Source organism: Corvus hawaiiensis, chromosome 28 (assembly GCF_020740725.1).
Source record: "Corvus hawaiiensis isolate bCorHaw1 chromosome 28, bCorHaw1.pri.cur, whole genome shotgun sequence".
In the NCBI taxonomy this organism is placed as follows: Eukaryota; Metazoa; Chordata; class Aves; order Passeriformes; family Corvidae; genus Corvus; species Corvus hawaiiensis.
The window spans coordinates 6,361,137-6,375,466 of NC_063240.1; the positions used below are offsets into that span (position 1 = coordinate 6,361,137).

The window sequence follows — 14,330 nt, forward strand, 5'->3', positions numbered from 1 at the left end:
GGGGCTGAGTGTGAGAACCAAAGGGAAACACAGCTCTGGCTCATCCCAGTGGTGGAAAAGGCAGCAGGCACAAGTCCAGCAGCAGCAGGGACAGACCCCTGGCAGAGCTGGTAGGCACGCAGAGCCTCAGGGACAACATTCCTTATGAAATATAAACACCTGTGCCCCAAAAGCAGCTTTTCTGCGCCAAAAAAATCAACGTGGAGCGTGGGGTTTGGGCGCTCTCCTGAGCGCAGGAAGGAGGGAGGAGCACAAGAGGCATTTCCAAGCCAGGATTTACTGATTCCCCCCTGAAGCGAGCTGTGGGGTTTTACACCTCAGCGGCACTTTGGAGGCAGAAGGGCAGCACCTTCCTGCCTCGGCTTCTCCCAGCCTTCGCTTCCCTCTTCCCGAGGAAGGAAAAAAAAAGAAAAATAAAGCGACACACAAATATAAATACAGGATAGAAAGTTCTCCAGGGGCGGGAGGTGACTCCTAGTCCAGGCCCTCGGCCCTGTCCTCGTCTGTGAGGCTCTGTCCGTTCACGGCCGGGCCGTCGTACTGGCCCTGGGATAAATCCTCGAAATCCTGGCTGGTGGTGGGGGAGATGACGTCGGGGCTGCTGTCGCAGGACTCCGTGCTCTGCTCAGAGGTAGCGATGGTGGTCGTGGTGCTCTTGGGGACGGGGTCGAAGTCGTCGTCGTCTTCCAGGATGGGGGATTCGTGGATGTCTGGGAGGGAAGAGGGAGGGGTTAGGTTTGCGGTGGGATGCCAGGAGAGCAATTCCCTGGTTTCTAGTTCTGCTTGTAGCAGGGATTAAAAACAAAAGAAAAAATCCCCAAATCAGCAGCACGGAAATTAGAGGTTGGGTGTAACTTTTTGCAACTGCACTCAAGGGGATTAAGGAGTTTTCCTGACTTTTAGGGAAGCAGCCACGGGTCAGCATATTGACTTCTCCTGGTTTCTGACTCTTCCCACAGGAGGAAAACCGAGCATGGAGTGCCAGGACAAGGGGGAATGGCTTCCCACTGCCAGAGGGCAGGGCTGGATTGGGCAGGAATTGTTCCCTGGGAGGGTGGGCAGGCCCTGGCACAGGGTGCCCAGAGCAGCTGGGGCTGCCCCTGGATCCCTGGCAGTGCCCAAGGCCAGGCTGGACATTGGGGCTTGGAGCAGCCTGGGACAGTGGGAGGTGTCCCTGCCCATGGCAGGGGTGGCACTGGATGGGCTTTGAGGTCCCTTCCAACCCAAACCATCCTATGGCTCCGTGAATCCGCGCATCAGGAATCACTCACTGCTGAAAGCCTCCGGGTACTGCTTTGCCAACTTCCCTTTGAGAGTCCTGGGGAGGAGAGAACGAGCTGAGTCCGTGGGGAGCTGAGGGATCCCGAGCTGAGCTGCCCGACAGCTCCCTCGGCCTCCGGCAGTCGTGGACAACGCAAACAAATCCCAAGGGAACCCCCGTGGGCCGAGGGATTCCCTTCCCAACCCCCCTGAACACCCCATCCCACCCTTCCCAGCACGGGGGGTGCTTCTGAATCCCACCTTTTGTGACCACCCCGAGCAGCTCCCAAGGCAGCACAGCCCATCCCAGCCAGAGCAGGATCATTGAAACCCAAAGCTCCAGCCTCCACTCCCTCCACGTGTCGCTGACCACATATTTTCCCTTCCCCAACACATTTTCCTTCTCATATTCCCCCCAAACTCCCACTCGTGTCCTGCTTTAACACCGCCACGCCCCACCCAGCCCCCCCGTGCCACCTCCGTGCCCGTTCCCGCCCCGTTTCCCACCGGATCCTCCGGAAGATGCTGTCCAGGTCCTTCTTCATCTCCACCAGGGTCCTGGTGTGGTGCAGGAAGCGCTCGTTCATCTGCTGCATGCGGACGCTCGACAGGTTGTTGAAGTTGAGCAGCATCTCGTTGGTCTTCTCAAACCGATCCAACCTGCGCGGGGGAGGCAGACGGAGCTCGCCAAAGATCCCGGGAGGCTCCCGGTGCCGGTACCGGGCTTCCCACGGGCCGCTTCCCCCGGGACTCACATGTTTTTCTGGGCCAGGATGATGGCGTTGACGTCCTCGGCGTTGACCATGCCCAGCACCCTCCCGCAGAACACCTGCGAGGCCGTGGGCTCCATCGTGGCCTGCGGGACCGCGGGGGCGGCTCAGCCGGGGCACCGGGAGCCCCCGCGCCGGTAACGGAGACACCCCCCCACCCCCTTCCGGGATAGCGGGGCCCCCTCCTCCCTGCCACGCAACGAGTACCGGGTACCCCGCCGCCGTGCCCGCTCCCGGGGCGGCCCCACACGCCGGTAACGGGGGTCCCCTGGCCGCCCGCCGCCTCCCCGCTCCCGGCAGCGCCGCCAGCCCCGGGTTCCCTCGGGGACACGCGGGCCTGGGCCCACCCCAGTGTTCCCGGGGCCTCCCACCAGCAATGCCCGCGCACCTGCGGGAGCCCGTCCCGCCGCTTCACATGACGGGAGCGGGAGCGGTACCGGGGGCGGCACCGGCGGCCGCTCCGCGCCGCTTCCGGGTGCGGCGTCACGTGGGGCGCGACCCCGCGGCGTCACCGCGCCGAGCCGGAAGTGCCGGAGACCGGCCGGAGGACAAGGCCACGACCCCCGCGGGCATCACGGAGCCTCTCCGGTACCGGTGCCGAGCCCCCCGCGCCGCTGCCCCCAGCGCCGGGGCGGCCCCGCTGGTGGCGGCCCCTTTAAGGCGTCGGGGGCGCCGCGGGCGTGTCGCTGACGAGCGTCCTCCCCGCCCAATGGCGTCTCGCGGTGGGCGGGACCGGGCCAATAGGAGCGAGGGGGCGGGGCCTGCGCCCGCGCGTTCGCGGGCTAGGTGGGAGCGGCGGGGGGCGCGCGGCGGTCACGTGGGGCGGGCGGGGGGCGCGGGGCCGCCCCCCCCCCTCGGTACCGGGCCGGGGCCGCGACCCCCCCCCCCCCGATCCCACCGGGACAGACCGACCCCCCCGACCCCTCCAATCCCACCGGGCCCGAGCCCCCGCCCCTGCCGGGCCCGATCCGTCCCCGGCGCTCCGGAGTCTCCGCTGTCCCGTTGCGCATCCCCCGCCCCCGGAGGGTCCCGGCGCTCCCCGGGCCGGCGGAGCGTCTCTCCCGGTAAGAGCAGGCCCGATCCCTGTCCTCTCTCCCCACTCCAGGTTGCTCCGCCGCGATGGCGTCCAGCGGGGAGGAACCGAGGAGCGGCTCCCCGGGCCGGGCGGGCACCGGCACCGAGCCGGCGGCGGCGGCCGACGCGGCTCAGCTGGACACGGCGGAGGATTTCGAGGTCCTGGAGGAGGAAGAGGAGGAGGATGAGGATGACCTGAGCGAGCTGCCCCCATTGGAGGACGTGGGCCGGCCGCCGGCCCCGCCGCGGGAGGACGCGCAGCTCCCGGAGCAGGGCGCGGGGGACGCGGCCGGGGACCCCCAGGAGTGGCTCGATGTTCTGGGTGAGAGCCCCGGGTAGGAGGGCGCTCAGTTCTGGGGCCTCACGGGCTTCCCCGGGGCTCCGAAGGCCGGGCAGGAGGCAGGGCAGGGTGGAGGGAGTCGGGCTTTTTCCTCCCCACCGTGCCCCGACGCATCCCCGGTTTCTCCGTGCCCAGGGAATGGTTTGCTCAAGAAGAAGACGCTGGTGCCGGGCCAGGGTGCGGACAGCCGTCCCCAAAAGGGCCAGGACGTGACAATCCGCCTGAAGGCCACGCTGGAGGATGGCACCGTGGTGGAGGAGAACCCTGCCCTCACCTTCACGCTGGGGGACTGCGATGTCCTGCAGGTGAACACGGGGACAAAGCTCACCCAGCTTCATCACTGCCCTGGGGAGCAGGACCTCACCTGAGGGGCCACAGGGAGGGTTGGGGTTGGTGACATCCCATCTGTGGGTCCAGGTTGGACGGGGCTTGGAGCAACTTGGTCTAGTGGAAAGCGTCCTTGCCCATGACAGGAGGTTGGAACTGGATAACCTTTACAGTCCCTTCTGTGATTCCATGTTGTTCCCTGCAGGCTCTGGACCTGTGTGTGCAGCTCCTGGAGATGGGGGAGACGGCTTTGATCGTGTCAGAAGCCAAGTACTGCTACGGAGCTCAGGGCAGGTGAGCTGGGAGGGCGTCAGGTGGAGCAGGGTGGTCCCAAACAGGGCTGGGGAAGCTGTCCCCTGCTGGGAAACCTCTGCTTCCTCCCTTGCCATGTGCAGTGTGTCCTGCCTGGGGTGGAAAGATCCACATCATCCCCTGCCCCGGGAAGCTTCCCTGGCTCGGATTTCTGAACCACGGTGCTAAATCCACGTGGCCCAGCATCTGAGAGGTGACAACGTCCCGTGGCTTTGTGCAGGAGCCCTGACATCCCCCCCAACGCGTCCCTCACGCTGGAGGTGGAGCTGCTGGCGGCTCGGGACGCGCCAGACCTGGAGCTGCTCAGCGGGAAGGAGAAGATCCAGCTGGCCAACCGCAAGCGGGAGCGCGGCAACTTCTTCTACCAGCAGGCAGATTACGTGCTGGCCATCAACTCCTACGACATCGCCCTCAGGATCGTGGGCTCCAGCTCCAAAGGTACCTGTCCCCCCCCAGAGAGGCCCACCTGGGCTCCCTGCCCTGCTGTAACCTGGCCCTGGGGTCTGTGCAGTGGATTTCAGCCCAGATGAGGAAGCCGAGCTGCTGGATGTGAAGGTGAAGTGTCTCAACAACCTGGCGGCCTCGCAGCTGAAGTTGGACCATTTCAAGGCAGCTCTCAAGTCCTGTAACCTCGTACTGGAGCACCAGCCGGGGAACATCAAGGCTCTCTTCCGAAAGGGAAAGGTGAGGAGGGGTCCCTTCTCCACGGCGTGGCAGGGGACCGAGGGACAGGCCTCAGCGTCCTGCTCCACCCATGTGTCACCCTCCAGGTGCTGGCTCAGCAGGGAGAATACAGAGAGGCCATTCCCATCCTGAAGGCAGCGTTGAAGCTGGAGCCTTCAAACAAGGTAGGCTGGAGATGTGTGCTGCCCGTGGTCCCGCTGAGCTGGGGGTCTCTGGGATGCTCCTCTCTTGTCCGTGTCCCTACAAACCTCAGTGTCCCCCCTGGAAGGCTGAAGGGAGGCTGGGAATAGCCCCCAGAGCCTGGGGCATGATGCAGCACGTGGAGCGTGGCTGGGCTGGTGGGTCCCTTATCTCCACGTTACAAGGTTCCCTCGTTGACCTTTGGTCCTGGCAGTGGCAGGACTCCCTGCCAGCCCATCCGTGCTCCAGCCATCCCGTGGGGATGGTCCAGGCTGCTCCAGGTTCCCCGGGTGGCTCGGGCAGTTCGTGCTGCGGTTGAGGGAAGTGGAGCAGAGCTGAGTCCCCACAAACTCGCTGAGCAGCCCCAAGAGTGAATCACTGAGTGGTGGGAGCAGCCAGACCTCGGTCCAGCACCCGGGCAGGGCGAGCTCTGGGTCAGGAATTTCCTGTCAGTTAATGATCAGCTGCAGGACTGGAGCCTGGGGAGAAATCAAAAACCAGTGCCAGGAAATGACCCCAGCAGGAGCGAGCCTGGGAGGAGGCAGGGAGGTGTTGCCTGCACAGGGTTGAGCCGGGGGGTCTTGGTTCTCCAGATGGGTTTTAATCCTTGTCTGGATCTGTTGTTGTATCCATTTCTTTCCTGGGGATTTCACCAGACCATTAGGATTTGTGTCATGACCCAGTCCCTGAAGGTCACGGGTGGGATGTGGCACAAGCAGGTGCCGGGTGGCCCCTCAGCACCCTCAGGGGTGGTCCGAGCACCCTTGGAAGGGTGAGCAGGACCCCAAACCCTTCCCTTCCCAGCAAGGTTAGGGTGGAGAGGGAGCAGCACTGGGAACCATTCCCCCGGCACGTCCCTGGGCAGGGCGGCTGCTCCCCAGTTCCAATGGAGCTTTTAATTGGAGAGGGCTGGAAAATCCAAATGCCCGGCAGTGACGTGTCCAGTGAAACCACAAGGACAGCAAATTACTGCCCTCCCCGGCTGCTGCCGGGGCTCCCGGGGAAGTGGCGGTGCCGCTCCAGTCGCGGCGTGGGTGACTCAGGGGCCACGGCTACCGGTGCTGAAAACACTCCAGGAACGCTGGGCTCCACCTGCCTCCCATGGGGCCATCACAGCCACCCCTTCTCCTGACCCCTTGGAAATGTTCTGGAAGCAGCGTGGGATGCTGATGGTTGTCCTGTGCTGATGTGACAGCCCCGGTGAGCTCCAGGCAGGAGCGTTCCGTCCTCCAGACATCCACATTTTGGTGTTGGAGGCAGCTTTTCCCAGCGTGGCACAGGCTGGCAGAGGCGGTGTTCCCGGGATGTGTCCCCCCAGCAGAGGGCACAGCACGGCCGTGCCACCAGGGCCACCACTACGTCTTTCTGCCCCCTTACCCTGCTCGGCTTCCTGGTGCTTCCTGCTGCTTTTGGGGAGCCTGTGGGCCCCACGCAGGACTCAGAGCCTTTTCCTGCCCCAGCAGGGCAGGTGTGAACACGCTGCAGGTCTTGCTGCAATCCCACTTCACACCAGGCTGAGTTTGAACCCTGATTTCCCAGCCTGCTTCCAGACGAAAAGTAGGAGAGCTGGGGCATGTCTGTCCTCGAGGCAGACACTTTCCTGTCGTGATTAAAGGATAAAATCCCTTTCCTGATGTCTGTCATCAGCCCTGGGTTCTGCTCCCTGCTGCTGGGCGGGGAGTGGCTCGAGTAGCCAAAAAGGACAGAGGGGCATTGGACCCACAGGGCATCCCCATGCCAGCCTGGGTGTTCCATGCCAGCCTGGTGCAGCCCCGTGGCGTTGGGAAGCAGGGCAGGATGAGGCCTGATCATCCCCTCGGCTGTTTCTAAGCTCTTCCATGATATTCCTGCACATCCCAGGGGTGGTGGAAGCTGCTGTCGGTCACACGTCCCCTCCCTGACAGGCAGGGATGGCACAGGGCTGATAACACCACGCTGTCCTCCCCAGACCATCCACGCTGAGCTCTCCAAGCTAGTGAAGAAGCACGCGGACCAGAGGAACGTGGAGACGGAGATGTACAGGAAGATGCTTGGGAATCCCAGCGCCACCAGCACCCCCAGGAAGTGCAAAGACAAACTGCCCTGGGTAAGGGCTGGGCCTGAGCTCCTGGGGGTGGCAGAGCGGGTGGGGGTCACCCATGGATTGGGGACCCACAGGGGATTGCCAGTGTCCCCCCAGGTCCCGCAGGAGGGACACAGCCCTGCTCCCAAGCAGGATGTGGGTGGGCTGTGTCAGGACAGCGATGCCACTGGGAGCAGGGGGCCGTGCCCTGGGAGCCGTGCCCGGAAAACACTGATAACAGCCTGTGCTCCTGGCTGTGTCCACCAGATCCCAGCCATGCCAGCTGGAGGGTCCGGACTTTGCTCCCAGCTGCCCGTTGGGAAGCACTGTCAGCTGGGCAGCCGGCAGCACACGCTGTCCCCCGCGGCCGCACCGGCCACGTGCCAGGCAGAGCCGACCCAGCACTGCCTCTTTGGGATGCCCTGTCCAGGAGGCAGGGCAGGCAGGATAGCACGTGTCCCCTGCCATGGGCACAGCCCCTCATGGCCCCGTGCTCTGCTCCGCAGTCCATCCCCTGGAAGTGGCTCTTCGGCGCGACAGCCATCGCGCTCGGTGGCGTGGCCTTGTCCGTGGTCATCGCGGCCAGGAACTGAGGTTGGCACCGGGGTGGCCCCTTGGCACAGGACCAGCGCCGGGTCCTGCCTCTCTCTGCCGAGGGGCTCCCCCGAGGCTCTGCCACCCCTTCCCATGGACTCGCAGCTCCAGGAACACGGATGCTTTCTCTGCCAGAGGTGCCGGATCTCTCTCCCAGCGTTCCCCACATCCCTCCTGGCACGGGCGGGTGCAGCTGTGGGGAGGGAGCCGCCGGCAGAGCAGGGACCCCCGGGCAGCCTCCCGGCAATCAGGGGCTCAGCCCCCAGCCCCGAGTGTGTCGGGGGCAGCGGGAGGTCCCTCACACCGGTACGTCCTGGCCGTGCCCATCCCGGGTGTTGCGGTCCTGCCGCCGGGACGAGACGGGCAGGGGGAGGTACATGGAAGGAAGCTGAGGGAAGGGAAGCGATGTGGATGTGGATCCCAGGGGCAGATGCAGCGACATTCCCTGATTCCTGGGGGGCTGCCGGCGGCTCAGCCCTCCTGGACGCATCCGCTGCCCTCCTCTGCACATCCCTGCAGCGTGCAATGTCCAAAGGAAGCCAAAGAAACCCGCGGTGGGAGGGATGGAGGAGGGGAATGCTGGAGACCCCCTGTCCAGGCTGTCTTCCTGTGGGTCCAAAACGTCAGGGGTCCCTCCCTGCCCTGCAGCCCCCCCAGTGCCCACCGCTGCCCAGCCTCAGCTCTGCTCATGGGGGGGTTGTAGCACTGTCCTCGCACCCCAAACTGACTGTGAACTTCCCAAATAAAGGACAATTCCTTCACATTCGGGCCTCTTTTATTGCCACACGTGGGGTCACATGGAGTCTACGGGGGCAGTGCCCAGGGGGAAGCCTGGGACCCCGAAATATGTCCTGGGGGAAGCCTGGAACCCTCAGGCACTACCTGGGGATCAGGGGGTTCATGCTGGGGATCTCATGACTGGGAAGGAGTGCGGGGTTGGGGGGGATTCATGCTCGGGGGACTCACACCCAGGGGAGGACAAGGGGTTCATGTCCGGGGGGGGTTCATGCCCAGGGGGGGTTCATGCGCGCGGATTTGATGCCCAGGGATTCCAGGGGGGTTCACACCCGGAGGGTTGAATGCCCGAGGCGGGTCAGGGGGTCCATCCCGGGGGTCCGTGGGGTGCCGCCGCCGCCGCCCCCTCCCCGCGCTCCCGCAGCGCTCCCCGGCTGCACCAGACCACCCTCCCCAGCATGCCCAGCGCCCTTATTTACATATCCCCGCCTCCCCTCCCCACGGGCCAATCCGACGCGGCGCCCGGCATCACCCAGCCAATCGGCGCGGCCGCTGCCCACCTCCTCGCCCCAGCAACAGGCGCCCCGCGTGGGCGTGGCCGGCGGAGAGGCGCATCATGAATAATTCATAAAGGGGGGCGTGCCGGCGGCGGGCGGCCCCGGCGGCCCAGGCGCGGAGGGGGAGACGGTCCCAAGATGGCGGCGCTGCAGGCGGAGCGCGGGTACGGGCTGTCCTGCGGTCGCCTCGGCCGCGGCACCCGCGTCTCCGTCTTCCACGTCAAGCTCACGGAGAGCGCCCTGCGCGCCTTCGAGAGCTACCAGGCCTGTAAGGTACGGGGCTGGCGGGCGTGGGGCGGGGGGCACGGCCCCCCCGAGGGCGGTCGGGCGGCCGCCACGAGGCCCCCGGACGGAGCCCTGCGGGCGGCACCGGTGGGGATGTAAGGGGAGGTGAGAGGGGGGAGCTCCTCGTGAAGTGGGTGTGCGGCTCGGGGCGGGCCTGGGGCGGGGGGACTCCCTGGTGAGGGGTTGAGGGGATGCGGAGGCTCCCGGCCCCCCCCCCCCCCCCAGTGAGTGACCGGTGAACCGGCAATGGGGGGGGGGGGGTGGCGATCGGGGTGCCAGGTGCCTGAGGGACACCGGAGGGGACTTGCCGTGCCGCTCCGGTAACGCCCCGGAGCACCCCGGTGTGTTCCCCGTCCCCGGTAGTGCTTGAGGGGTCCCTCTGCCCCCCCCCCCCCCCCCCCCCCCCCCCGATGGGTGACCGGGGAGGGGTCGTGATCCTCCGGGAAGTGCCCGAGGGGTCCGGGAGGTGTCGGTGTTTCCTCCCCCGCCCCGGTAATTGCGGGGAGGACCTCCATATGCCACCACCCCGGTGGGTGAGCGGGGACCTCCCGTGTGCCCCCCCCGGGTGGGTGACAGGGGCCCCGCGGTCTCGGTGCGGGGGTGGGCGCTCGGTGCCCCCCCCGGGAGGTGACGGGAAGCTGCCGTCAGTCCCCGTAAGTGTCCGGGGAGGGGGGCGAAGGGACGTCGGTGCCCCCCCCCCCCCCCCCCGTTTCCCCGGTGAACGTGACGTGGGTTTCCAAAGCCGGGGGGGGGCGGCGGGTCCATCCCCGGTGCTGCCATCCCGGACTGGGGAGGGTCCGTCCATCGCTGTCCCCTCCCCGGGACACCCGGTTGTTCATCCCCCGCCCGGCCCGGTGCTCCCCTCCCGGGGGTGGGGGGGAGGCACGTTCAGGCTGTATTTTGAAATTTCCAGATTGTCTTTTCCGTGCCGTTTCCTTGAAATGCATCCAGAGAGCTTATTAGTCATGTAAATAGAGAATAATGGCCACGCTCGGCAGCTGGTGTTGGGATGGACCGGAGAGGGGTTCAAAACTGTCATTTTTAGTGTAATTTTATTTTTATTTTATTTTTTCTCTCTGCCTCTGATCCTGCGACAAGCATTTCTGTCTCCTCACCTTGCTGGGGGAAGCTGGGAGCCTAAACCCGTTTGTCATTAGGAGCGTCCTGCCTGCCAGCTTCTGTAGGATAAACCATATGTTGTCACAACACTATTTTTAATTTAGGGTGTTGGTTACATCACATCACTGAATTGGGCAATCTCTGTATGAGGACGAAGGTAATGACTGTACCAGGGTTTATCAACTTATATTTTAATGAGTGTTTATCAGCATTATGAGAAGTCAGGAGGAATAAGTGACTTGGGTAGACTGAATTATTAACTTTTTTTTTCCCCTCTGAAAAATGAAACAAATAATCCAAATAATTCTTTCCTATATATTGGGAAAGCCTTTTATTTTGGGGGAGGGAGAGTAGGAAGACTACAGGCAGCTGCGTTAAATATTTTGGGAAGCTATTCCGAGTCCGTGTCACACATGAATAGTGGTGTTTATTTTCTAAATGAAGTCTGGGCTCAGGATTGTTTGGTGGCCAACGGCCACTAATGAACTTTGCTTCCTTCACCGCCACCCAAAAGAGAAATAGTCGGAGGCTCCTGGTGATTAACTGGGCAGGAAGGGATAAGGGCAGAAGAGCTGCTTGTTTGTGTAGTGAATAACGCAACAATTAGTGGGCTATTAAACACATATGCTCATTCTGCATCGGTTCTATAAACAGTTTCCCCTGCTCGTTGAACGTCTCGGCTTCCTCGGAAGCGCTCGGCCCCGGCCCTGCCAGGAGCCGCCTCCAACACACCTTTGCAGTGTGTGTTTGTCCAGTCCAGCTCCGCTTTAATTTTGGGCTGCAGCAGTTAAATGGAAAAAATTTGCTCAGGCTCCTTCTGTTCGGTTTGGTTTGAAATGTGGTGGAACTGACGGCAGCGTTGTGTAATATGGATAATGGCCTGGAATCCAATCCTGCTGTTTGTGTTACCTGGCGTCCAACATGTGCAGTCTGACCTGTTTCAGGCACCGGGGTAGCACGTCCGTGCGATTCCTGCGACAAGGCTCTGTCCCTCTGCCAGAACGGGCAGGGAAATGTCTTCAGTTCCTTGCTTGAGTTTGTTCTTGGTCTAATAATAATGTATTGGGATTACATAATCCAAAAATGATCACCCAGCCGGGCGAGCTGCCATTTGTTTGGAGTGTCCCTGGTGCCAGAGCAGTTGCAGGCTTGGTGTGGAGCTGCACCATGTGTGGATCAGGCAGCAGGGCTGTGGAGAAACAGAGATTTGTCTTCTTGGATCTCTGCTGAGCTGTGCTCTTGGTTTTCTGCTGAATTGCCTACATCCCGAGGAACAAAATGGTCACAGATCCGCATTCTGGATGGGGTTTGGAGCAATGTGGTTTAGTGGAAGGTGTCCCTGCTCATGAAAGGGATTTGAAACAGGTTGAGCTTTAAGGTCTCTCTCAGCCCAAACCATTCTGTGATTCTGTGTTGATCCCCAACTCTTGTGTTCCAGCAAGCTGTTCCTATATCATGTACAGAGGACGTGGAGCTGCTGCTGAGGAGCTCCAGCTCACAGGCTCCTCCTGATCCTGGGAACTGTTTCTTCAGTAGCTCACCTGAAAGAAATAGGAGGCTTAAAAAGAGAATTAGTACTGGCTTCACAGGGGACGCTGTGAGATGTCACCCAGCTGCTCCTTGTGAAACTTGCTGCCCCTGAAACTGTTTCCCCACAGTTGTGAAACCGAGAGCTCTAGCTACTGAGGGCTGAGCGGTGGGAAGTGTGTCCCAAGTTGGTTTGTCCACTGATGAAATGGAGCCAGTCTGGTGTGTTCACCTAAAACAACTCTGGGTTCTTCAGGGAGTGTAATTCTAGAGCAGCCTGCAGTTTGCTGCCTTCCTTTTGGGGGTGTGCACATGGTTAGGCATTCCCACTCCCCCCAAAATAAAAGTGGGGCATGGCCAAAGCCAGGTTGGATGGGGCTTGGAGCAACCTGATCTGGTAGAAGGTGCTCCTGCCCATGGCAAGAGGGTGGAACTGGATGGTCTTCAAGGTCTCTCCAACCCAAACCATTCTAGGATTAGATGATTCTATGACTTTTCCCTGTTACTTCTTGTCTGCCTCCAACTTTCTTGTCAAGGTACAAGGGAACTCCTCACACCCGTGCCTTGCTCTTTCATTCCTGTCCTTGGTGAGGAGATATTCTATCCATCCTCACCTAATCCCCTAATTACTCATCCTTTATTTTTCACACCTGTTTTTTTAGCAGCATCCTGGGTAAGCCGCCATCCTCCTGCACAATTCGAATGCCACACGGCAGACCCGAGTGTCCCTTGGCAGTCGCTCTGTCTCCCTTGCGGTGAAGGTGCTGACGACACATAAACAGTGTTAGGGCTGTTCCTGGAACCCTTACCTGGGAATTTCCCAACTTCCACGTATTTCTTTAAAACCTCTCTGTGGCTGGGGTGGTTAAGGGGTGGTTGTTTGAGAATGAGCAACATGATGCACTTGCACACCTTTCCCTATCACCTGTCACCTTATGTGTTGACCTAATGATGGAGGCCAGGCTCAACTCTGCTCCCAGCCCGGTTCTGCCTTGCCTGGTGGTTTTAGAAGGATATAAAGAAGGTTGTAGCATCCCTTGGCGATGCAGCTGAGCAGCATCTCCTGCTCCCGTTGTCCCTCTCTGCCCCTGCTACCCCTGAGTGTTTTGAACTGAAGCCACCGGTTGATTCACTGGTGAACTTTGGCAGATGCACAAATATTTATTGGGGACTGAGCTGAGATAACCAAAGCACGTTGTCCCTGTGAATTTTGGAACTGTGCTCTGATAGATGTGGCTTCCCAAATCATCTTCCCCATGCTGCTCTAAAACCGTGAGAGAAACAATCCCTTGAAAATGAGGGTTAACCCGAACCCTTGGATTTGCTGTTTATTGAAATAACTTTCCAGCCCTGGTTTTTGGAGCAGGTTGTGGAGATTCCTTCATCTTGCTGTGTTCAAAGCACGAAACACAAAATGAAGGCTGTGCTGTCATTACAGGGTCTTTAGGGTAATGCGTATTCATGCTGACTTGAGAATTGAAAGCTGCTTGCAGGTGTCAGGAGGAGAAGAACAATCCGGCTTTCGAATCAAAATTCATTGAATTATCTCAAAGCTTTTTGCATCATTCCTCCTTCCCTGTAACCTGTTTTTTCCTGTCCTATTAATTCACTGATGCTGTAGTCCGTCAAAATTGAGGCTCTTACGACATTGGGAACATGAGTCGGTGACATGACTGAATGAATCAGAGGAGGCTGGAGAGGAAGCTCATTGCACACGTACGGCTCATCAGCAAAAATGGGACAGGATCTGCAGAACACCCTGAACTGCTCAACTCCTGCTCAATGTTCTTCACGTTGACCTGAATGTGGCACCTCCCATTGGAAGGAAGGGGACAAAGAGACCCTGAACATTGTGCACAGGGAATGTTTTGGCCCGTGGCAGTTTCTTTTCAATTATTTAGGGAAGCTTTTTCTCTCGACCATATACCATTTGGATCTGCTCAAATTATAGATTCATCTCTATAGTTTTCAAACGGCATTGGAAGGAATTGTCTGTAATTTACATCTAAAGTGACGTACAGTTGCTATGGGATTCGGTGGCAAATTATAAACCCATTATGCTTTTTTTTTATACTGGTGGTAGCAGACTAAAGAACTAGGTCTAATTGGTGATGTGCCAAGGGAAAATAGAAAGTTTGTGACAGAATCCTTGTGACTGAGGGTGCTTTTTACTTTTTTTTTTTGATCAAACGTGATCTGCTTTCTATCAGCAAAACATACCCCAGCATTAATTGGAGAGGTTGAATTTGAATTAATAATTTTTGCTCTCTGACAGTACTGGGGGAAGCAAGCTAGGAGATTAACCCTTTATGTTATTTATATGGGGCTAGGTTCTTCTTTTTTTAATTTAAGTGGGATATTTCATCAGTTGCATCAATGGCAGCTGGATGTGGCAGTTGTGTTCATTACCCAGCAAGATGAAACCCGTGCTCTTTTTCAGTATATTCTGATTTCTTATCCCACTTAAACAGCAGAAGGGAAAGCTATTATAATATCTTTTTAAC

At 60.0% G+C, this 14,330-nt stretch overlaps 3 protein-coding genes across 4 annotated transcripts in view; 2 read left to right on the forward strand and 1 right to left on the reverse strand.

Annotated features, from left to right (window-relative positions):
- Positions 1–257: 257 nt before the first annotated feature.
- KXD1 (KxDL motif containing 1) lies at positions 258–2,546 on the reverse strand. Its single transcript, XM_048287905.1, has 5 exons — positions 2,419–2,546; positions 2,016–2,116; positions 1,768–1,920; positions 1,272–1,318; positions 258–710 (listed from the first exon to the last, which is right to left on the reverse strand). The coding sequence occupies exons 2-5, from the start codon at positions 2,108–2,110 to the stop codon at positions 475–477; spliced, it is 531 nt and encodes a 176-aa protein (XP_048143862.1). The 5' UTR covers positions 2,111–2,116; positions 2,419–2,546; the 3' UTR covers positions 258–474.
- Positions 2,546–8,364, forward strand: FKBP8 (FKBP prolyl isomerase 8). 2 transcript variants are annotated; one of them, XM_048287904.1, is made up of 9 exons: positions 2,546–2,618; positions 3,136–3,426; positions 3,580–3,749; positions 3,977–4,065; positions 4,304–4,521; positions 4,595–4,767; positions 4,854–4,931; positions 6,896–7,033; positions 7,516–8,364. In XM_048287904.1, the coding sequence occupies exons 2-9, from the start codon at positions 3,150–3,152 to the stop codon at positions 7,600–7,602; spliced, it is 1,230 nt and encodes a 409-aa protein (XP_048143861.1). In that variant the 5' UTR covers positions 2,546–2,618; positions 3,136–3,149; the 3' UTR covers positions 7,603–8,364. The 2 variants fall into 2 exon arrangements, with proteins under 2 accessions (XP_048143861.1, XP_048143860.1); XM_048287903.1 differs by lacking the exon at positions 2,546–2,618 and adding an exon at positions 2,776–2,816.
- Positions 8,365–8,997: 633 nt separating this feature from the next.
- Positions 8,998–14,330, forward strand: part of ELL (elongation factor for RNA polymerase II) — a 53,631-nt gene continuing 48,298 nt past the window's right edge. The window contains exon 1 of the mRNA XM_048287793.1: positions 8,998–9,168. Within this exon, the coding sequence (XP_048143750.1) occupies positions 9,034–9,168 (135 nt within the window). The 5' untranslated portion in view covers positions 8,998–9,033. The remainder of the gene's footprint in view (positions 9,169–14,330) is intronic.